Source organism: Mugil cephalus, chromosome 1 (genome assembly GCF_022458985.1).
Source record: "Mugil cephalus isolate CIBA_MC_2020 chromosome 1, CIBA_Mcephalus_1.1, whole genome shotgun sequence".
Lineage (NCBI taxonomy): Eukaryota > Metazoa > Chordata > Actinopteri > Mugiliformes > Mugilidae > Mugil > Mugil cephalus.
In genome coordinates this window covers 47,452,619-47,477,534 of record NC_061770.1, presented here as the reverse complement: position 1 = coordinate 47,477,534, position 24,916 = coordinate 47,452,619, and the positions used below count along the sequence as shown (strand labels likewise).

At 42.2% G+C, this 24,916-nt stretch overlaps 1 protein-coding gene across 1 annotated transcript; it reads right to left on the bottom strand.

Moving 5' to 3' along the window:
- Positions 1-1,141: 1,141 nt before the first annotated feature.
- vax2 (ventral anterior homeobox 2) lies at positions 1,142-23,232 on the bottom strand. The gene is made up of 3 exons (XM_047577366.1): positions 21,398-23,232; positions 17,280-17,467; positions 1,142-5,279 (listed from the first exon to the last, which is right to left on the bottom strand). The coding sequence occupies exons 1-3, from the start codon at positions 21,630-21,632 to the stop codon at positions 4,782-4,784; spliced, it is 921 nt and encodes a 306-aa protein (XP_047433322.1). The 5' UTR covers positions 21,633-23,232; the 3' UTR covers positions 1,142-4,781.
- Positions 23,233-24,916: the final 1,684 nt, after the last annotated feature.

The following is a 24,916-nucleotide window of genomic DNA, read 5'->3' as shown; positions in this document are numbered from 1 at the left end:
TGAAATATGAACATGGAGTTAGAATAAATTGAGCTAATGGTATAAACACGTATCTTCTATGTTTGTACACCATTCATTGAGTGAAAAAGAAAGAACTGATTTTAATATTAGTGCTAGAGACTGCATTTTGTTCTGTGTAAGGAGGATTAATCAATATCTGGATGCTGAAGACATGACATGGACAGGGGTGATCAGAAAAACTGACTTAATCGTCTTTTTCCCCTTGACTAAAATCTGTTCAAACGTGCGAATGAACAAATTCTACAATTCTGTAATGAAGAGTCCCAGTGAAAATAATGTTTTCATGTCTTTTTTTTTTATGCAGAAATTACATCACAAACCCGAGGATCAGTTCATTTTTAAAGTGCAAATGACTTTAACTTTCTGGAACTTTTTGATTAAAAAATGATATTTTTGTGTATATTTCAATGTCATTCAGCCTTTTATATTTAAATCTGCTGTTTGGATGGAATAATGACTTTTGCTTTCCATGCCAGAAGGCTTTTAAGCGGCCCTGCAGACATTGGCCAGCTGCTCTGACATTTTACACGGTGCAAATAAAACTTGTGGAGTCACCTGCAATCAGGATGTTCTCCCAACTATTTTGACTTTTTAATAAATACATATTTTCGCAATAAAAAAAAATATCAGATTCATTTCGTTGAGGCAGAATGCAGAATCACCCGTGTCATTTCCCATTTTGTGAAGTATATTCTCATCCAATTAATGTCCCAAGGGCATGTCAATTGAGTCTTTGTGCACCACCATCTGAACCAAAACATAATTAAAAGTGGAAGGAATTTAAAGGACCCGGGAAGACCTGAAAAGGTGAAACGTCCACTGCCTTGATTTGCCACGGTAAAAGGAAAAGGCCAAGGTTTTTAATAAAGCTGTAAGCAAGCAAAGGCACATCCACAATCCTCCGCATGAATAGAGGGAGCTCGAACCCGCGGATGTCAGTCATGTTTGTTAAAATTTTTTCGGACCGATTACAAAAAAAGATATTTCTACTTGTGAGGTGAATAGTAATCACAGTAAATTGTGAAATAACCCATTTTCCGTCTATTTTCTTTCACACTCGCATACGTGTTGGATTTATTTCCTTGACTCCAGTGAGGGAATAAACAACAGAACACAGGAAGCAATTTACATAGACATATATTTATATGCATATGAATAAAAATACATATACATATTGTACAATATCCTGGCCGAGCTTGAAAAACCGCTCTGTCAGCCCAGAAACAGAAGTAAGCCTCTTTAAATAAGTGCAAAATGTTAATGAGACAAAGAATTGTAAAGCATATATAAAGTCTTTTTTTCTGAACTTTCTTTCACATTTTGTTTTTCCTGTTAAAATCACATGGAGCAGACATTGAGATAACTTGTGCAAAGACCCATTTATATATATTTATATATAAATTTATATCTATGTACATAGAGTCTGTTCATCGTAAGTAGTAGCTGGTGCCATTAGCTTGACATTAACTGCTCAAAGAAAAGAAGTTAGGGCCTATAGGCGAGACCTTTACTGTGCATAACAAAAATAAAATAAGATAAACCAAACAAACAAACAAACAAAAAAAAACCCAAGCTGAATCGGTTTGCTTTTAAAATAAAAGTCAGATTTTCACACAATCTCAAATCGACTCAAGAAAATCCTGATGCAGTAGCGAGAGCCGCAGAGACGGCCCGGAAAGTTTCTGAAGTGGTGATAACACCTCAGCAAGTGCAGGATGTCGCGGATCGCACACAACAAGAGCAACGCTTCCACTCGGCTGGATGGATTCGGAAGAAACTGAAAAAAAAACCCAAAAAAACCCAAAGAAGTTCTAAGGAAAAGAAAACGTAGAAACCCAAACTAAAAACAGGAGTCTTTGTTTCACCAGACGCAAGGCTTTACAACATTCCTCGTCTCTTTGCGGAAGAGAGGCGGGCGTCTCCCTTCCTTGGCCGTCTTGAATCCTTCGCCTACCGAGCTGAGCGTACAATACAGAAACTGCAGATTTACATTACAAAACAGCACCGCACAGTGACAGGAAAAGGAGTCAGTGCTCAGTGGAAACATGGAGAAGATTCTTTTGTAATCACTGTACCACAAAAAAAAAAAAAAAAATGAAGTTTTCTTCAATATATGATCCTCCTTCCATGTCACATTCACTGAGAAACAACTGAGAATGAGCAAGCGTTGCTAATTAACAGCTCCTGTATCGACTACCTTGTGCAGCTAAAGACAACAAAACCTAAATATATCCTGGAAAAAAAGGGGAGGCTACTTCACCTATGACACGGCGGGGAAGCAAAACGACTCTGTTGTGAGTAAAGACAAATAAGGTGGATCTGTAAAACCAGCCTCACACGAGAAGCGGGCCTCCTGACCTCTCAGCTCCATCTCTCTGCTCAATATTTGATGGCCGAGGGCGTGAATTATGGATGATGCTTATAGAAAATAATACAGCGTTCAACAACAGCAGCGCTGCAGAGAGCAGATGACAAGGGTTTTTGCGACGATGAGTCGGTCTAAACACGACAACATCGCGAAGCTACCGGCCCGCGCCGCTACACGGGTGCAAAAAGGCCCGGCGAGCCAAACAGACGTGGAGCTTTCACAGGCCGGGGTCACAACCCCTCCGAGAAATGTATCTGGAGCCGCAAACGCGCTCGGGTTGTTTTCTGGCCTTTACTTGTAGGCTCGTCTCTGTTTTTTAATACGGCGAGAAAGCAATTGGAAAAAGGAAAGAAAAAAAAAAACCCAAGTGAGGCAAAATGTAGAAATGAATAGATACATGGGAGAACAGACAAGAAACCGGACTGAAGGGGAAGGGGGGGGGGGGGGGGGTGTAACTCGTCTGACACGCGCAAATTGAGGGCAAGCTGCTGCGAATCGCAGGTTCTCGCAGGTGAGATTTCATTTTCTTTGGACGACGAGGAAGCACGGACAAACGGCATCTCACGGGGAAGGGGAATATAAAAACAGCTGATCTTTCCATTTTTTATCTTCCTCCCTTTTCTGAATGAATTTAACGTATGCCTTCTCAGTCCGAACGCTCTGAGGTCAGCTCCGAACCGGTTAATTAAAAACAGCATAACGGCGAAAATAAAGCCCGATTTGGAATTCCTTAGAATAAACCGAGTCCTTCTTTTTCTTTTTCTTTTTTTTTTAAATGGCTCCTTCTAAGAAGCAACAAAAAAAAAAAAAATGGAGATGCAGGAGGATGTATAAAAACCTTCAAGCATAAAGTGCTTTCAATGAGGGAGAATCTTTTCAAAACGAAAAGTAAAGTGTAAAAGCAGGAGGGCGAGCGAGATGTCATTGTACATCGGAACAGGGTAAAAGCTCAAATCTTCTCACGTGACGCTTAATGCTCTATGAACATGTGTAAAAGACATTATAGATATAATGGCGGCGTTTAAATAACTTGCTGTTGGAAAACAAATACTGAACTTGTAAAAAGGAGCAAGCAGCAAATCCTACATTCTCCACCCCGACTAGTGCTGAAACTAACATTTACTTCCATCATCGCTTAATCCGACAATTAATCTTTTTTCGACATGAATTTGGTTTTCGTGCTTCAAACATTACCCAAAACATCTTTTCAATGAAGACCGAAGCGGTTTGACGGATTCATTTCGATTCATCGCCACCAGAGCTGCAGCTCCAGCGTCGACAAACGAGACGCAGAAGTTTGAGGTTTGGTGCTTTAAATACAAAAATCGTCCGAAAAACCGGATTTGGAGCGTGTGAAGAGTGTGTGGTGTAGACGAAACTGTGAGTCGGTCCGAATTGAGAGGTTGTTCCTCTCAGCCTCACCTTGACCTTGCGTCACTGGCTTGGAGGGCGAAATGTGGCACCTCCGAAGCTTCATCCATCAATGCTTTGGCAGACTCTAACCAGGTTTCTCACACAACTACTACTTCCTCCTCGTGTCCTTTTATATTCAACTATCAGATCTAGATATGTGATTTTCGCACGGTTTGTCCAGATCCTACCACGTATTGTTTCACACACAAACACAACCAAAGAAAGAATTTACAAAAAACTACGGCTGGACACCAAACAGACTGATATTAAAATGCTACGATTCTTTTTTTTTTTTTTTCTTCAGTGTTTCTTTCTACTGTGATAGCACATCAACTAAAATCAAACATGGCCACTGGTACAGGAATAGAAATGTGTACATACTGCTCTTTGAAATGCCACTCTTCCCATTCAGACAGTGATTCAATCTGGAATATCCATGTCAAGTACATTTTTTTTTTGTTCCTAAACAGTAAATGAAGGCCTGTATAGAGAGAAAACCACACGCACACACACACGCACACGCACACACACACATACACACAAACTCACTGGACAAAAAGTGAAGAGTCGCTTAAAACCACTGCAAAGAGAGTGGTGATAAAAACATCTGTCAGTGTCTGTCAGGGTGTCACGCAACATACACGCACGGCATCTTTGCCAAGATTCACAAGTTTTCTTTCTTCTTCTTCTTCTTCTTTTTAATGTGGTGGAGCGGAGTCATCACTTTCTGCCACATCAAGTTCTTTTCACCATTTTGTGTCGCTGTGCTAAACGGTAACCGTGGCACAAAATGGTGCTGCAAGAAAAGCAGCCCAGTCACTTCCTTTTAGGCATTTCTCGTGACCCGGGATGCTTTCTTCGCTTGTCTGCGGGGCCGCTCGAGTGTCAAACAGGTGGCAGGGCGTGAGACGGAGGAGAAATGTTCGAACAAAGACGAGCCCTGGTCCCCCGTGGTCCCTAAAAGAGGGACGCCGGATGCTTAAGAGACCGTCTTCTTCCCACCCAGGTCTGCCTCTTTCCTGTCTAGCCTCATGTAAGGCTCAAAAGCCGAGGAGCTGCAGCCGTAGGTGGACGTCAGTTCGTGGTGAGCGCCCCCGAGCAGCGGCATGGAGAAGCAGAGGGAGTGCGGCGGCGGGACGCCCAGGCGCGGCGACGGCGGGGTGCCGCCCAGCGACGGCAGCGAGAGGCCGAACGTCCCCCCTGGTAGGGAGCTGGGAGGGGTGCTGCTGCTGATCCCGGGGGAACCGGAGGAGCCCCCGCCCGGGCTGCTCAGCAGGGAGCCGTTTGCCGGGTGGGCCGGGGGCCCCAGGAGGGAGTTGGGCGGCGGGGCGGGGCCCGACAGGAGGCGGCCCTGCTCCAGGAGGCGGAGGATGTTGCAGGTGGCCAGGGACTCGGATGTGGTGGACGAGCGCTTGTCTGAATCCTTGGTGGTGTCCTTCTTCTGTTTGGTCCGGCGGTTTTGGAACCACACCTTGACCTGCGACAACACAACCAGACACAAAATCACACATTTAAGCTCAGTTTAAAAAGAAAAAACAAGGGGAAAATGTGATCTGCTTGAATATTTCTAAGATTCTTCAGCTGCTGCTGTGTTTCATAAGTTATGAGCTGTCAAGGCGGTTTTCTTCTTTTCAGCGCTGGTGATTTATGCAGGGAACTGATGGATACATTTGCTTTTACATAACCTGACCTTATCCTCTTAAAGCCTAAATATTGTTTCCACAGGCCGAACGTGTGCGCCTTCTTTTTGATCTCTGCTTGTTGCAGATTCTCAGTGCAGCATGTTCTTTGAGAAACAGCAAGCAACACTTTGGTATGCGCGCACAAATCCACGCAGAACAAGCCTGAGATACCATAATCCCTTGGAAACAGTTATTGGATCGACGCCGCTGTTTCCTCGCCTACATGTGATCAGGGCTGCACTTCAACTTTTCTCACACTTCATGGATCTAAAAGGCTATAGATGCACATGGGCAGAGATATCAAAGCAGGAAATGGGAGCTGAAACCCAGCTGAGACACGGAGAAACAGCAACGCAATGCAGAGTCTGAACATGACGGAATCAGATAGAATCGTCATCGGTTAAACCGAAGCGCTTCACCGCATGAGCCGTCACGCCGCTCGCAGCAGATTGGAACAAGCCCGCTGAACTCTGCCTGTCCCTGTCCGCCATGTTTAATTGATGGAGCTCAGCGCGCTGTGGCTTTAATGTATAGCGTGTGGCAGAGCCGGGGCTCGGTGGGACGTCGACCGGAGGGCACGGCGGGGTCACGGGAGATCGCCGCACGTACGGCCACCTCTGAGAGGAGCCGCACGCATTAAAAATGCATCCGATCCCGGCCGAGATGCAGCGAGCGCCGCGTTGCGCTGCGCAGGTTAGCCGGTTAACAGCATGCAGAGGGACAGCGCAATAATTCATCAACCTGTAGTCAGCTCGTTTGGACCCAAGTCAGTGGTGAAAAGAAAGATTCAAACTGGATCAGAAAGTTCTGGAAAGTTGGTGACGCGGGTCATCATGGCCATATTCTTCTCAATGCTCCACAGCAGAAGTGTATCTAGAAATGTTTTGTAAAGGTGAACCAGTGCATGTTATCAGTCATGGAGATTGTTGCAGATTGTTGATGAAAGCCTAAAAAGCACAATAGTTGCTTCCTGTGTGGAAAACTTCTTACGGTCTTTCCCCATAAGCCACATGAGTACTAACTAAACCACCTGTGTACAACTGGCATCTGTCGACCTGTCATGTGCAAACTACGTGGCACAGGCCATGAACCCAGTCCTGTGTGGAGGTAATCAGGCTTGCTGGCATCCTCTACAGTATCAATGCACCGTAAAGGCAGGCTCAACACGTAGCTGGGACAAGTGAGAGAATAGATTCAGCAAACGATCACGACACAAATAATGAGATCGGAGGGGATCCCACAGCTCAGAGAGGAATACTGACGCCAGCAAGTCTTACTGCAAAGAGCCGGAGGAGGCACAGAGGGAGGGACAGCGGAGATAGAGATGAGAAGGGAAGTGGGGGGGGGGGGACAACGGGAGGGTGGGATAAGCAGCAGAAATGATCCTCGTAGCTGCGTCTTCTCCTTCCTCTCGGGCTAAATTTCTTCCTCATTAGCTCACGCGCTGCCTCTCTGAGATCTATACTTTAGCTCGTGTGCCAGCGCCCGCAAACATCCACGTCCCATAAAAAGCCGACCAATCCCGTCCCTTCATCCCCGCGCTGTCGGCGTGACGCTAACATGGCAGTCCGCCTCTCCTTTGCTAAAAAAAAAAAAAAAAAAAAAAAGGGAGGGGGGGAAGCTTATTGGTGTTTTACAGGGATTTTATTAGAGAGGGAAAATGATGAGAAGAGAAGAAAGCAAATCTGCCTTTAGTACATCTACACTATTTGATGTAAATCCTTTTTAATGGGATCCAGGGTTCAAAGCTGGGGCAGAGATTACCCAGGGAGATCTGGATCTGGAGTGACCTGCATTTGCCCCGGGTTCACCCTCTGCGCCAGGCACCCATGCACTCTGGCCTGTTGGGGGCATTTGGGAGCCAGGTGAGGGCGGACGGAGGCGGACGGAGGCAGATGGAGGCACGGATGTGATAAATAGAAAAAGCGCAATGGTGGGTTCAATTTAAACGTATTCACCTTGTTGTGTCATATCCATGTCATTGTGTTTTCAGGGACAAGCAGACAGAGGATTATTAGATGGCGAATCATGAATAAAGGGTGTAACCTTTCCACAATCCTAATGATGAGTAAACAGCTGCTATTAAAGGATAAGTCTTGTCAGTGTTCCCTACACTGTTTGTAGCTCTCAGACTAAATCCTATTGATTCCTATCTAAGATGTAAATACTTAAATGGCTCACAAATATATAGCTTTACATCTGAACGGGCCAGTAAACAGTTGAATTAAGCTCCTGTTTGTACTTTTTAAGTGAAGTAAAACCAGGTAGTGACCAGACTCGGGTGGGACGGATGAAAATACGCGAAGTGGGGGATTGAGATGAAAACGAAGGGGGTTAACGGTGGGGAGATGGGGTGCAGCGGTTTCAAGGACAGGCAGGGAAATGATCTGGTCGGCATGCATGAATACACAAAACAGTCGGGCAGAGGTCAGCCAATCAGAGGCCGACTCCGTGAATCGGGGCAGCTGCAAACGCAGCGTCAGGCGAACTGGGCTAGAGGTAGAAAGGTTAAGCCAGATCAAGGCCCAGTGTACAGATCAAGTGGACATCCATATGTGTGCTCCATCAACCAGCTCAGCTCCGCTTTGCCCCAACATGACGAGTTAATGATGAACAAAAGGAGAAAATTGGAATAAAAAGAAGATTTTTTTTTTCTTTTCTGGGTGTATTTTTTTTTCTGAATAACTTTGTCGCTACTTTTAATGCCTTAACCTCGGTGATTTGTCACAACGCCATGAGCTACGATGATGGAAGGCAGTAATTGCCTAAAACACGCCGTCCCGCTGGCTGTATGATGCAAAGTGAAACACAGGATTGCGTTTGAGAAGGACACTCGGTGACTCTTTCACACTTTCCATGACCCCTGCAGCAGCTCGGTGCTCCCATCGTGACCCTGTTCAGACCCCCTGATGCCAGGCATGTGACCACCACACAATGAAAACTCTTTTCCGTGGACATTGTACCAGGCACACCAGGGCCCACTGAACTGTACGTAACGGACCACTGAATACTCAACTACGTATATGTAATGTAATGAGCCAGTGGTCACTCAGCTGTGCTGTGTGCGATGGGATGATGGCGGCCATTACATTAGAAAAAAAACAAAACAGATAATGGTCCGAACCAAAGTCTTACTCAACAGTGTGTGAAGAATCAACATAACTGGCTTTTATTAAAATGACTCCTAGTTATATTAATGTTTCATTGTCTTTTCTTATCCTTATAATGAAAGGTTCTGCTTTTTTGCTATTTTTTCTGGTTACGTTTTTTGTCGATCAATAAACTTACAGTTTTTAGGGATATTAAACTACATCTTTAATAAGTTGAAGCATCTCCAATCAGATCATTTTTGCCCTACAATGAAGCAAAACACCGGAAATGTACGTGACGTGTGTTCCTGCCTTGGCACCTATACTCTGGAATAATTCTCCGCTATGAGATCATCCCAGTCAACAAACCCTTTTAAATGAGTGTCATTCATATTTGCTCACAGACAGTGTTTCTCTTTGGTTCACCTCCAACCTGCTTAGTCATTTGCATTACACGCTTTTATTCTGAAGCACTGTGGAAGCATTGTTTTAAAAAGGACATGACCTCACTGTTGTTTCGGGGAATTTGAAGGTTTGCCAACCCTGGCTTAAAGTGGTTTAAGTGTTACATCTGAATTATATTATTAATTTCAGGCATCGGTTGGTTTGTTTTAGAGCTTTTTTTTTTTTTTTTTTGGTTTCGAGCAATTTTTTTGACCCGCTGCTTCAGTCCTATCGCCGCTAAAAACAACACAGGTGTCACGTTAAATAAATAAATAAGTTTCTACATTGAGGCGCTGCAACATATATCAGTGGTTACAGTGTATTATTTTCTTGTTTCATAAATCTTTAAAGTCATTTCAGCTTTGTGATTACAGCTGCGTACACTCTTCACTCTGATGCCGGTGGGTTATGAAGTACAACTCCCCCCCTGGCTCTGCGTTACAAGTCATTTTCCATAAACACATCCATCATTGATGCGGGGACAGGACAACACCTCTCTTCTTTCTGTCCTCATTACCTGACCTCACCTTCCTCCCAATGTGAACGCTCCTCCAGACAGTTACAGTATTGCCAGTGGCATCATCACAATTCACCTGACCTCTAAACCGGAGCATGTTCGGCCAGGTTCAGCCGGGGGTTAACTCCGTCTTATAGAATCGCTGGTAGATATGGCTGCCTAATCCTCCTTAACGCAAAAGCACTTGGGACTGTTATGAGGCCCACCTCTTTCACTCGCTTCATCCCTCCATCTCTCTCTCTCTCTGTCTGGCCCCTCCCTCCCGTCCTCTGTCCATTGACCGCCCTCGTCCCAGCCGGGTGAACCCCCTCCCTGGGTTTAGATAACAGCTTTTACCTCCTCCCTCCTCGTACAGTCACTTTAAACATGTGCCGCGCTCGTTCGTCAAAAAAAGTCAGCGGGGGTTTGGATGTGCTCCATGACTTTTCTTGCTTGTCGTCCTGCAGTCGCTGTAATTTTTCATCACCTACGGCATGAAATGTAGGGTTGTCTCTTTGCCACACAGCCTTATGATTCCCGAAATGTTTGACTTAACCAACTAAGACATTTCTTGTATTTTTTATCATATTTGATTTCGTTGCCACAGCTGGCAAGAGCAATACGCAATAAAGCCAGCGCTCTTTTCTTCTGATGTTTTATGTGCACACGAAATCTGTCCGGGGATCCCTCCTCTGTTGCTCTTCGTTAAGCCTTTTCCATTTCTATCCTTTTTTTTTGTGAGTGATTGTGCAGCCACTTTTTGACTCTATGCCCGTATTGGACATTTATTTATTTATTTATCTGACTCTTAATGCCTCGGAATGTTTTAGAAACAAATGTTGTACTCTTAATTCACTGTAATTATTTGACACTTTTAAAAGTACTAAGCTGTGGAGCCCGGAGGATGTTTGCGAGCTCCCACACTGATGGGTGTCACCGCGGTTCTCCTTTGCCTGGCAAATGCCACAAAATGGCTGAATGAACGACCTTTGACCGCGCTGATTGTCTGGCAGCGCGGGTTCACACTTGATTGTGTGTGAAAAGTGAAAACCTCTTGTGTCCAATTTTGCTGATTTCCCATTTCCACATCAGTTGAAGGATTCCATGATGCTCCATATGTTTGGAAAATTACACTATCCCTGGCTTCACACACTCTTCATTCTGCCAGAAGCTGATGAAGTAAGTCAATTCAATCTGAGAGAGTGATTAAGGACAAAGGCAACTAAGACATAATTGCTATTATGTTCTGCTGATTATCTAATCAGTTGATTAGATAATCAGAGCCCTACAGGTTTCTTCCTGACCATCATTGGACAAAAGGTCTCGTTTAAAATATGATGCTCCTTTTTTTTCTTTTTTTTTTTGGTGAGAGGGAAGAGTTTGTTTCTTTACAAAACCAAGTCAAAACAGAGAGCACAAAGGCGGCAAGTGTCTGTCAGTCTATCTGTCCGTCCGCCGGCCTCCCTTCCTATCTCTTTCTCTTTTCTGAGTGTTTGGACAATCCTCGTACTGTGAGGCCGCCCCTCTGCTACATCTGCACAGCTACACGTCATGGCCGGGTCCTCTACGCTCCAGACAAGTGGCCAGACATCGTCTGTCTGGGCCGTCATGGAGAACAATACACACAACGAGGACATTCACTGTAAGTAGACACACACATAAACACAACTTGTCATCGTTTATCGTCGGCCTGCAAAGGAAAACAGATAGATGGATTCCAGGGATCCTTTTGTGTGCAGAGGAAACCGGTCAAACAAACAATCGTTACGTGTTTTTAGAGGTGAAAGTGTGGAAATGTTTTTTAATCATTTCATACTGGTGAACCTATAAGAAACCTATAAAGAATTATCATGTCTTTATTTCATATTATAATCCTAAAATCAAGTTGCACAAGCTGCTGTAAGTTCTCTTAGATTTAGATTTACCTGGTTTTATAAGAGGTCATGGAACGGTCGCGTGGCTTTTTACAGAGCCTGCGTGTTATCTGAGGTCAGGACACAGTTCAAATCTCCCCGTGGTATAGAAAGCCACGAGGCAAAAGCACAGCAACAGGACGCGTCATTTGAAACTGTGCCCGAGGCTGTTCTGTATCAAGAAATCGTCCACCTGAGAGAGGAGACACACGAGGAGGACATTAAACAGAAGTGTGACGCTGACCGTTTGTGACTCATACACCTGTTAGAGGCTGCCCCGTTTTACATTAAAGTGGACGTCGGGCCCGAATCGTGCGCCTGCATCGGCGAGGCTCACTCGTGCTCTGGCTCTTCACATACTAAAATATCTGAATATCCGTCATTAAATATCTTTTTTCTGTACCTGCTGGCCAAACACTCTCAGCGTTCTACACTTTTTTGCATGAAAATGACACGTCCAGTCTTCTAAGCAGGTGTAATATTTAGCTGTGGTTAGTTACGTCTTAACAGCTACATTAAAAGTTGAATTTAAGTATGTGTTATATATGACCATGTTAATTTATATTGCTTTTATGCACGTTTAACAGTGGTTGTGTCTTCATGAATGCAATGGCTCTGAAGTAAAAACGTGGATTCTGATGGATTTTCTCGGGCAAATCGTCGCGTAAATAGTTCTACACATTGACCTCAGAGTCCAGGACGCTCCTGTAAAGTTCACATGAAAACAACACTGTTCATCCAACACGTAACAATGTGACATTCAAATATAAACTGAATAAAGTCGATTTCTATTACACTAACCTCTAGATTTAATAGGTTGTAAAGGCCAGTGTAATCGTTTGCGAAAGTATTTTATGTGTGCATGGGATTTTCTGATATTTTTCATAATTCAATTTATTCCACGTCATTAACAAATCTGTGTTTCTGCACTCACATTTGTATGATTAAATTCTCCATTTAGAGCGAAAGTAACTACACCATGTCAAAGAGCGACAACAAAGCTTTCAATGTAGTGTCCTTCCTTTTTGGAATTTAATTATTAGGTAAAGCGAAGTAAAATAGTAAAATGTAAGCGGTTTTCATATTTTACAATGTAAAGCGTCTTTGTGTGTCTATGATAAAGAGCTACATAAAACAGATGCATTATTATTATTTCAAGTACGTCTCAACTGCCATTCACAAAGACTTCAGAGGAGAAAAAATCTTCAACGTGTCTTGAAACATGTGACAAAGAAGCAAGACAAAGAGAAACATCTGCCCACATCTGTGTGTCCTTCAGCCAGCTTTACATTCAAGATTAAATGTGATTTAGCGCTCTCTTCCCCATTCGCTGCAGGATTAGCCCAGTTTAACGTAGCAAGGCAGCAATTAAATCCATAGCTTCTCCATGGAATGGATGCAAACAACCATAAACTCATATAAAGGGAACTTAGACATCAGCTGGAGGACAGAGAGGGAGCTTAACAGCACCGTGTCCTCAAATGTCCTCTGACAGAAGACATGTGGGAAAATATATGTTGAGAGAAACACTGCCAGGAAAGTGATGTCATATTTTTTTTAACTCTATATATGTGAGTAAAACATTAAGATAAACGGTAAATTCATGAACTAAGATAGAAGTAGAGCAGGAATTCTCCCTAGAAAAAATGAACTGAGCCTAAATTACACGTATAGGGATAACATACCTTCAAAATAAAAGCTGAACCCTCTGTGATAATCTATGGAAATGTTCATAAATGTAACGGAGGAGCCTGTGTGCATGTGTGGGTTTATGTGCGCGCCACCCCCTCCCGCTGTGTTATCCTGTATCGGGGAGCCACCTGCCGGGATGAAGGGAGAGCTCCGAGCAAGTAACGGATAACTGAGTAACGCGTTACAGCAGACAGACGACTGAGCGCAGGATGAGTTATCGGATGTTATCGCGATGCTACAACCACCAATAAACAAGACGCGTCTCCATACGCGTTTGGACTATCCGAATGATATCAAACCATCCAAAGACAAGAGTATTTGAGTCATTGTAATAGGATTTAAAAAAATAAAAATAAAAATGCACAGCAATAAAGCTGCTCATTTTTAATAGAGTGAATCCATGGCATCATTTGTTTTAGATTATGGGACGTTAAAGTAAAAACACGAGGCTATAACGCATCTTAACGTTTTACTGAATTATTTATGAAAGAGAGCACTGAATAAGCACTAGGCTATATTTTTATTTTGTCCCCATATCAACAACTTTTAGATGCTTATATTCATATAACTTCTTATATTTATTTTTCTTGCCTGTTGGACAATGCACATGAGCTTCCATCGAGGAAGAACTGTTAGGGTCTCCGTGAATTTATTAAAAAAAAAAAAAAAAAAACGTGGCCACGATTTTAACCTGGGTATCATTTAAAAAGACCAGGTGTTATTTTTAACGTTATTCGACGTATTTTCATGCTTCTACAAATTTATAATAATAATAATTACTTCTATCAATCATTGCTAGGGTTATTTTAAAAAGATGTGGGGAAATAAAACAAATACATTAGCCTATTTATGATTTCTTTCTTTTTCATAAAGACCTTATTGATGATGATTTTAACTGCTGCGTCGTCGCGTGATCAGTTTGAATACCATGACCAAAGCGCATGGGTCATGAACAAATCCCCAAACATTGTTAAAGAACACTTCACTATCCAGTCTCCTATTTTACTGCAGTATATGTGTTTCAATCACTGATAAAGACGACGTCCACATGTAGTTTGACGCTTTCATGCTTTAAAGGCTTCTATAAATGTCTTAAGGGGTGTTTGTTTGAGACATTGGGCTTTAAATTGTAACTGTTTTTTTTCCCCCCCAGATAAAAGTGAAATAAAAAAATAAGGACTTGGCACAAGATACAGAAAGAAAAGTCTGATCGAAAAAAGAAAAACAGATCGAAAGGCTGGTATACCACCGGGTTGAAGACCAATCTGCTGACATTTGATTTCAATATTTCGTTTTGAACTTCTGGATCCTAATAATGTAGGGGATAATTGTTTCTACTAAGACTCTTGTGTGTGTTCAAAACAAAATCTAGAAGAAAAAAAGCCCACCAAGCATATTCCAAATTACTCCAAGTTCCAAAGCCTTTTGTTTCTTTGAAGTAAAGCCACTGTCTTTTGCCAACTTCCAAACTCAACTAAGTGGTAGAACAATGCGTTTGTCTCCCAACGGCCGCAATCTCAATGTGGAGCAGAACAGGAACGACTCATGATGTGTTTATGGATATTTTATAAATAAATAAAAAATAAATAAAAATGGATATATACCTCCTTCTACGCAACTGTCTTTAATTTAGTAACTTAATCAAACTATTTCCCGACAAAACATTCAGCAAGGAGCGCAAAACATCAAGAGAAACCGCACTTGTCTTACTAACTTTTAGAGCTTCCATCTTCCTTTAGCCATTTTTCCTGATTGGCCTTGAATGCCGTGTTCGTTTAAAAACGTGCAGCTAAAGAAGATCATAATGAGAGAGAAACCTCCACTAATGCCAACTAAAAGCCTTTCAATCAGCTTAAAAGCTGCTTCTGCAGCACGTAGCATTAAAACGTGGCTTTAATCATTTGCATCATTATCGAAGAGACTTTTTAGTATTTACATTTTGCTGTGTCTCGAAGGCCCTCTCGGTTCATTCAGCCAACCCTCCTCAGCAGCAGCAGGAAGCTAAGGCTCTCCCATTAACACCCCTAGAGTCAGCCCTAATGAGGGCCACAGTGGCTGCTCTGTGCTCCCAAACCCACCCACACACCCACACACATCTCCATCCCACTAACGTTTGCGTTTTCTGTCGTTTGGTCCTTTCTCTCGGTTTACTCCGCAGATCGCAGCGACGCTGCTTAAAGTTTGCGCGTTTTTGGTTGCAACAAGTGCTATGATGAGTCTGCAATGCAGTAAAGGCCTTCAAACCAGCTTCGTGCTATTCATCTGGACATTCGGTTACATAATAAAATGAATGGGACAAAAACTATCTAATCATTTTATTTGTGGGCTTATTTTTGAGGCTTTTGTTGTTAAAACGAAACCTCTGGTTTTCTTTATTTCCTGTGATTCAGCTATATTTTTTTTGGGAAGGTGTGAGGGGGAAGCCTTTACATATGCGAACGCAGATATTTTTTCGTTACTAAGTGAGGCTCCTTGTCAATTCATTAGGTACACTTGTGAAAACAGATGCTTTTTAATTCTTATTTAGTTGTCATTAAATCGTACGTCCACGGTGGTTGTGGTATTCGGTTGGTATTTGTTTAAAATAAATAGTTGTTCATTCAACTCTGTTGCCGGTGTGAAGGCTGTGGTTTGTATTGAACTGTGTTGCGTTACAGCGACACGTGTTTCTATTATTTTGGTAAGTCCATTTTAGTAAGTAGGCAAGGCTAAGTAACAGAATATAAATAAAGTTTAACAGCACCACAACTGCATCTTCTAAAAGAATCATACAGCTGAATGACCATTGTTTCAACATAAACTGAACGTTAATGGTTTTAGTGCAGGACTGTTACATTAGAATATAATTATTTTATTACTATTGTACCTGATGAAGTGGCAAGTCAGCGTTTAGCGTTAACACGTGCGTTTAAATGTAATTAACTGCGTATTTAATACAGTAGATGTGTTTCAAGATAGTCAACAAGACAGTCTACTTACAAAATAAACCTACAGAATAAATATTCTCTTTTATTTATCTAAAGAGGCCATTTTGGTCAAGGTGTCGATGTTGCGGACTTTACCCAACTGTTGATGTCATCCAACACATTTGTATATGCTGCAAAAAGAAACGTCTCTGCAGCTCGTGGCTGCAGCATAGCTCCACATATAGCCATGACGCTATGACAGAGGAAACTGAGGGGTTGGGCCTCTGGTGCTTCGTCGAGGTTTGAATGAAACGCACCATTGATTTCCACGAAATGTCTGCAGCGCTTCAAACGCAACAGCTGCCAAACATTTTCTAACGATTTTTATTGCGTTTTCATGTGACTTTAATTTTTAATTCAGGCACATAACCACATGAACTATATGCTGTCTACACTGCGGGCTATATTTGTCTTGCATTTTTGTCCTTGGACAGAATATTTATTAAATTAATATTTATTTAAAAATTAACTCCTGTGGCCACACACATGCAGATACAATTTAACCTCGCAGCAGTGTCATCATCAAAACGTCCTTTGTGGGGGGTGGCAGGCCTAACTCGTCTAATTTTGAGGCTGCTTTTAATAAAAAAATAAAATAAAATAATACTGCCATTTTATGTGACTAATGCTCCATACCACCCATTAAAAGGTGGTATGGGTGCGGTATAAGCAAAACACACTGATAAACAGGAGGCTACACTTTAGCCCGTTAGCCTAATAAGCCTCTTGTTCTCCACAGGCCTGTAGCTTATCGACGGGTTCTTACATACCCCTGCGGTTTGTTTATGGATGGTTTGATTGATTGTTGTTTACTCAGTTCGTGCAGTGGGCTATACGTTTAATTTGAAATCAAACATTTAGTCCTGTAAATACACAGTTCTGCACTGCACTTACATAACTGTGAAATTAGATGTGAAAACAAACGGATTTAGGGCGGGGCTTTGTTTTCACTCCTGCCTTGTGATTGGCTGAAGAACCAATTAAAGCTTCCGAGCGCACCTGTGATCGAGTCGCACCCAAAAGAAAGAAGGAAAAAAACAGACAGAAAATCTATTGCTAATGCTAATTGAAACCACCTGCGTTAGCAAACGATATAAACTAGGTAACCACTAGAGGTCACAGACATTATTAAAGTATTGTTCCAGGCTAGCCGTACTGCTGGCTATGTAACCGACTGTCCATGTGTAGCTCGTACCTGTGTCTCGGAGAGGTTCAGCTGCCTGGCCAGCTCGGTGCGCTCGCGCCCCACCACGTACTGGCACCGCTGGAACTCGAGCTCGAGCCGGTACAGCTGCTCGGCGGTGAAGGAGGTCCGCGTGCGTTTGGGCCGGTCCAGGTCGAGGCCTTTCGGCAGCACGATCTCTCGGATGGTGCCTTTGGCGTCTGCTCAGAGGAAAACAACACGACTTTCAGTGCATCTTTCAAGTGTTTCAGTTACAACCGGCTCGAATCTAAATTTCATGAGGTTTAATCTACAGAAACGCACTTTAATGGCCTCAGTGACACTAGCGATGTAAAATTCATAGTTTGAAGTATATGCTAACGGCGTCAGGGAGGGGAAGAAATTTTGAGTTATTTTTAACACTAGATAACAGGCCATCAGAACAATGTTCTGTAAAGTAGGACTGCATTTGTTATAGCTATCTACAATGTATATTGATTACGACAGCAAACGGACGAGGTTAAAATGTATTAAATTTTGCTGACGTCAGTATTTTTTGTTGTGTGCGTATATGGTGTCGTAGTGTCGTAGTTAACCCAGGTTACAGTATTGAATACAGTCTTTAACATTGCGTCATTTTCTCAAGGCACGACGCGAATTAAATCGGTTAACCGAAACATTGCATGTAGATTTGTGAACATTTATAGGATTTATAGGATAAAACGTAACAATAAAAGTACAATTCCTGATTGACTCGGTCTATACCTGCATTGTGTATTTTCTAGTGAGTCCAAAACATTATTTGGACAACTGCTTCACTCTGAACAGTCCCCACTCATTAGCGGTGTTGTTATTGTACTGTCATTATGGTTTTTAGTATTAATGTACGAATAAAAACATCTACACTGACCCGTGAGTCGCTGCACCTTGGGGTTACTAAAGAATGCAAAGTATTAAAGAATGCAAAATGTCTTATTTTAAATCAAATATAATATTATTACTGTTGTTTTAGACTTGGACACATTGCATAACGAAATAGTGTGTCAAGGCGGGTGCCCCTAGATCAAATTTAAAACAAAAAAAAGAATAAATAAAAAAACAAAATGAAATCAAGTCGTGTTACTTTAATTTTACTTTCATTAACGGTTTTAACATTTTTATACAAGCAGCACAGTCCAAGAGTATTTGTTCATATTTATCACATACAGTGGACGCACAGGCCAGACTAGGACTCCTCTTTGTCCGGGGTTTTGAATTCATAAAATATGCAGCCCACTAAAATATGAAGAGCCCTGAATTAAATATGAAACAAAAGTGAATGAACTGAGCGCCCTTAAAGCTTCCATAGGAAGGCCACGACTGTCAGACTAAACACACATGTACTGTGCGTAAAACTTGATTTATTTTTCTCTTTCTTATTTATTTTTATTTTATTTGTCTACTAGCTTCAATTGAAAGAATCAAGTAAGAACTTTTGTTTGATAAATTACAACAGGTGCATTAAAAGCAGAATCGTTGCGTAAAAGATACGATCTAAATTCGTTTTTGCTTTTTTCGGGAGAAATTCATCTGTACCAAAATAATAATTTAAAAAAAAATCTTCCAATCACGGTACCACAGACATGCTTTCCTAAGCGTCTGGTTAGCCTCCAGGCCTGGGCTACATGATGAATCATGCCTATGAGGTCTCCATCTTTACGCATGTATGGCGTCTTTGCGTAAAGCGGCGTCGTAAATTCTTCAACAGAGAGACAAAAATCTTCCTAATAAATACAGACATATGGGACAATGCATTTGCATTTTTGCTCGTTGCCCCCAAAGCCAATTAACAGCTCAAACCGTGGAAACATTTGCATGCAGGGAAGGGAAACAGCGGCAGCACCGAGACCTGCTGACCTCTCGGTGACCCCGGTCGCTTTGCGTAAAACCGGAGCACACAGACTCATCTTTAAAAAAAAAAAAAAAAAAAAATCCTCGCTCTGCGGGCGTCCATGACGAAGTGCAAAGTATCTATGTGACAATCGGCACAGAAATCTGTCCCAAAAGACACTTCCCGGCCAAAGAATGTCAGTGCTGATGAAGCACAGTGTAGACTGTTTGTTTTACTCGGTGATTATCATTCACAAACTTTAACAGGGTTGAATGAATGGTTCTCTCCCTCATAGAAAAATACATCTCGAGTTATATGTTTTGTGTGTGTGTGTGTGTGTGGGAGGTCGAGAAACAAATTGCGGATGGACGATAATTCCACTATATAATAAATATAATAAAGATCGAAAATAAATACTTTTTGCACCTCTAGTGAAGCTCGAAGAATGTGCATTTTTCTTTTTTTTTTTTAATTTGCATTGTATAACGACCTTTAATTACTGTATTAAATGAATGGTTTTCCAACTAAATGTTGTGCTTCTGCATAACGCAGGACACTGCACTACTCCACTAAACGTACAATGTAAGACAAAACCAACCAGAAGTAACAACATCCGCCGCATTAACAGAGAATTGATAGGCTGGCATATTGACTGTTTACCGTGGACACACCGCGGTAAACAGTCAAACGCCTCTGAAGACAACGTCCCAGCAAAATATTAGTGAAAATTTAAGTTTTATCCTCTTTCTTTGTGTAATTCTGAATTGTGACCTGCGGGTATTTTATCTCAAAAAGCCGTAGTTAAAAAATAAATAAATAAATCGAACATATGCAGGAAGCGACACGATGACTCAGAATTTAAAAACATTTCTTATATTTAATTGAGATTTCTCCCTCACTCAGATTATAACACTGTGTTATGTGCTAAAAATAATTACGATAATTATAACAAATGGTCTGTACACGCAACAAAAAACGAACAGGCCACAACAAAATGCATTTAACTCACAGTTGAACTATCCTAAATTTAATTAACAAACAGTAATTGAATAGACACGTTTAGGTGTGTTTATATATATTCTTACACAACCAATAATTTTGTGAAAAATACTGGGAAATTATTTTTTGCAATTATTATTGTTAAAAAATAAAAAGCTGACGACAACATACTTTATTTAATATTTACTTGAATTTCTCTCTCTCTATATATATTAAAATCACTTAGGGACCACTGGCCTGCTGCATGAGGGCGTGGACTCAGGATTAACATGAATTAAAAAAAAATGATTCTTGTGCTCATTATCATAATATTGGAGCACAAAGAAATGAGCCAATCAGCTACCGAGAACCTAAAACACACACTGCTTTACATTGGCTGTTATTTCTGTTTTATTTATTTATTTTTTTAAATTTATGTTCAGCTCGTTTGAGCAGCACTGTGGCCAGGGCTCAATCTGATGACGGTACATGTTGCTCAGGGGCTTTTTGTTTCCATTTTCATCCCCTCAGGTCTAATTTTAAACATCTGCACATAGGTGTGGGTTTAAATACAGAACAAGAAGAAGAAAAAAAACACGAGGCAGCATTTCACTGAAGCTAAATTTCCTTGTTTTCATCAGTGATTGGGTAAATCAATTTTTTATACATTCACAGGAACAAAGGTGTGGCCTGGGCCCGTCAATAATTTATCCAGAGATTTCCTATTGATACTTGGGGGGGAAAAAGTAATAATATTAAAGCAAATGCTCGTATATTTATATTTCTGTACGGTTAAAGTTAACCGCAGGGACGTTTTATCGTCCTCTCTACTCTAAATATTATCTAGAAATTAGAGTCATGTGTTTTTGTGTTCAACTTTAACACAAAGTTTTGGGTGTAGATAAACTAGCATGTGCCTTTAAGAGAAAAATAAATAAATAAAAGCAAACCAAAAAAAAATAAAAAAACGTTTCAAAGTTTCAAATAATTTTTGCAGATGCGTTTTGATAGTTTTATGTGAGCAAATATTACGATTAATGAGGATTTGTCCACGAACCAACAACATAATTAAATGTAATTAATTTCGCTGACAGCCTCCATAGATGAGGAGACAGCAGGACCTGGACCAGGACAGACATTGTTCACTATTCTTGATAATCGTGTATGAAATATGACTACAGTTAAAAAAAATTGCAATTTTTGATGGAGCCTCGGAGACAGCAGCGAGCGGCCACTTTTTTTTTTTTTTTTTTTTTGCGCACAGCTTTAAACACCACTGATTGCTTTGTTTTTGTCCACTTACCCCTCACTAATATCCTCCGACAGTAGTCAGGGTCCACTCCCAAAAGTTTGTCGTGTCCGTCTTCGCTGGAGGACGTCGGGGTGGACGCTGACGTCCCCGGGGTGTCGGTGGAGCTCTGCACCGGGGACCGGCTCCCAATCTCTGCGCGGCACTTCGTCTCCATCCTGTCCGGACACAGTGGGTTGGGTCCACAGCGGTGGTTCCCATCGCCCATAGTCGTGGCCTGATCAAACATCTACAAGTAAGTTATAGTCTCTGAGATTATCTCTCCCACCTTCTGTCGCCGCTGCTCAAGCTTCTCTTTCTACTTTCTTCTCCTTTATGCAAATGTTCTCCGGAGACGAGGGGAGCATGCCCACCTCTCCCTTTGACTAAAACGCGCACAGGGTAGATCCGGTTACAAAGGAACCACGCGCGCCTGCAACAGAACCGGTGAGCTCTTCAGGTGTCGCGGCATGACGCGCGGTCCGGCGTCCGAAACCAAGGCGAGGGAGGGAGAGTGGGAGGGGGTGAAGTCGGCGAGGAGAGAAAGCTCGGTATCCTGCACTAACTATAGGAGCCAGGAGGTGTGGAAGAAATGCATGGTGCAGCCTGGAAGATACACGGAGATCTAAGGAGGAGCGGGGAGGTGCCACAAAAACAAGCACGCACTGCTCACCCACGGAGAAATAAAGTAAAAGGCGGTGCGCCAAAAAGAAGGGGGAAAAAAATCACTCAGCAACGGTCACAGTTCACCGCACTCAAGCCAGCAAGCAAAGTTTCTCCTGGTTTGTCCAAAGCAGCAGCCTGTTACTTCACTCCCGGTCACATCGACTGCCTCTGCGGATCCTTGATTGCATGTTGGTGGTGGTGAGATGGCCACATGAAGGGGGGGTGGTCGGTGGTCTTCTAGCTTTTGGAAGGAAAAGATGTCTGTGTTGAAACCCTTCAGGAGGGGGGCTGTCGGGAAGTGGGAGATGGCCACATTTGCTCACAAATAAAGTCTCGAGCACTCTTGTCAGTTTTTTTTTCTCCTTTTTAATAATTGGCTTTACAGCTGAGGCATCACGTCTGAGCGGGGCGGCTCTCACACCCTGCCTCCTAACACAGAGGAGATGTTGGTGTGTGGATAATATTTGTGGTGACACGGTGCACTTTACGGAGGCAGGAACCCGGGACGTCACTTCCTGCCCACGCTGGGTGGCAGCTGATTGGTCGGCGGGCAGGGCACGTTTTGACAAGAGGATGAGCGGAGCTGCAGCCCGAGATCAGGCTCGGAGACATGAGATGATGGTTTCTGTGTCCTGTTCCGCTTCGGAAGCGGCTGGAAAAAAGCGGCGATGGTGCGAGATTCCCCTCCGCCGTAAAGTCACACTTCTTCTTCGGTTTGATTTTGATTTGAAAGCCGGGCTCTGAGCTCCTCTCACTGGTCCGCAGAGCAGAGCAGAGCAGCGCAGGGCGCACGGCGAACACCTCTGTCCCAGTGAGGTGCAGTGGAGATGAATCCCCCATTCATTCTCTGTGGATCAGTGTCAGGCCTCAGAATCCCCTACACGAAAATAAGGTGTTATACAGGATTTAATTAACACGCTTGTGGAAAAAAATATATATGAATACGAAAATGTTTTATTCATGTCAAATCCTTTTACGCAGTAAACGCAGTAGAGGTACACAAAAAGTGCCCTCACATAAATATTGTAGAAATATTTGTTTCTGTGCTTTCCTAGATTTAACCTGAACTCAGAGTTTCCCATTTTGAATTTAAATGAATGGCGTGCAACTATAGCAGACATCTCACCTGACTTTTACTGTTTATGTTGATTCATTTCATACTTTTTGTTTAGTTTATGCATGGCACCAAACACAAAATCACTTCCTCAATAAATATGATTCGAAGAAAGGTTTTTCTCTTTGTAGTCTACTGTTATTTGATCTGGCCTTCTCGCACAAGAATCACTTCCTTGCAGATCAACAAAGTTCCGTCTTGCCACATCTCATTTTAAATGACTAGTTTAAAGGGAATTTCGTGATTTGTGGGCCATGAATGAATTTTTCTACTACCTTTGCTGAGTGTAACTTGAGCATAAAGGGTCTGGTGATGCCTATAATTCTCATTTTTTGTCAGTAATGTTGTTTCAGGTGCACGTCGAGTCAAATGACACCAAAATTCTGCAATATCAAAAGCGTTTTTTGTCTAAAGTGTCCAAGAAAATGATTCAATTCAAAGATATATAGATAAACATTATCTTTATAAGCTGAATAATCTAGAACTACTGGTGCAAACTCTAATAAAATCCAGTCACAAACAAAAGCCTGGAAAGGATCAAAAAGCTGAATTGAGAGCGAGAGTGGAAGTAATTAGATTTAACAGGTGTTCTTGCTATTTTGTCCACCTCCTCTCAACGCACGCAACTGCCCCGGGCCTTGTTTTTACGAAATGGCGTTTGTACCCTGTACTCGCAGAAAACCCCCCAGTAAGCTGTTAACACTTAAACATCGACAGGCGCGAGCGTGGAGTGAGGTTACGGCTTGTTGTCCAGATGAAACAGCTCATTCCCGGTCATTTACTGTATATGTGCAGAGCCATCTTTTATCAGCCCCCAGTCTATTTTCTTCTGCCAGCTTGATGTTGATGTTGCAGCCTGTAGTTTGTTGTGATTGTGAGATAATTTCGGTCGCGGGGACGACTGAAACACTGGGTGGAATTTCCTCTTTACAGGTGAAACGTCTAGGAAAACACAGCGGAATAAAAGGCATTTTGCGGCGGGATTATATAATTATAGTTTTGCTGTGTGTGTTTTTTCTTATTTTTCTTATCCGAGGCCGTAATTACTGCACACAGCTATGGGTCGTTACTCCTTTCAGCTGGCCTAATCTCACAGAGGATGAATAGAAACTGTCAATCAGACGCTGCACTCAGCAGCGAGACAAGAGGGGACTGATTGCTGCTGCTGCTGAGCTGCGACACACACACACACGCGCGCGCGCTCTCTCTCTCGCACACACACACACGCACATGCACGCACACGCACGCACACACACTTTTTTCTTCCTCCTTCTCTCCAGTGTTTTCACACTCTCTTCCCTTTACTGGTGCACAACTAAAACCCTCCAAGAAGCAGATTTCTTCTCCGCGTTTAACTTTCCTGAAGACTGCTCATATTTTGATTTCATTTTCAATCTGTGATTATAATATTTCAACAGGCGTTGGGGATTTTCTGGCTAACAGGCACATTTGATGTCAAATTACAGCTCGGCGTCGCCTTTCAGGGCGCACGCTGACTGTCACGCGCCAGTTTCGCCTTAGATAGATAGATAGATAGATAGATAGATAGATAGATAGATAGATAGATAGATAGATAGATAGATAGATAGATAGATAGATAGATAGATAGATAGATAGATAGATAGATAGATAGATAACATTACATTGCTGCCATATATTGATGCATACACATTATAAACATATGTAAACCTCTAAAAAAGTCTTTTACCTTTTCCACTCTCAACACATCTTACCGATAATAGAGCAGTTCTATA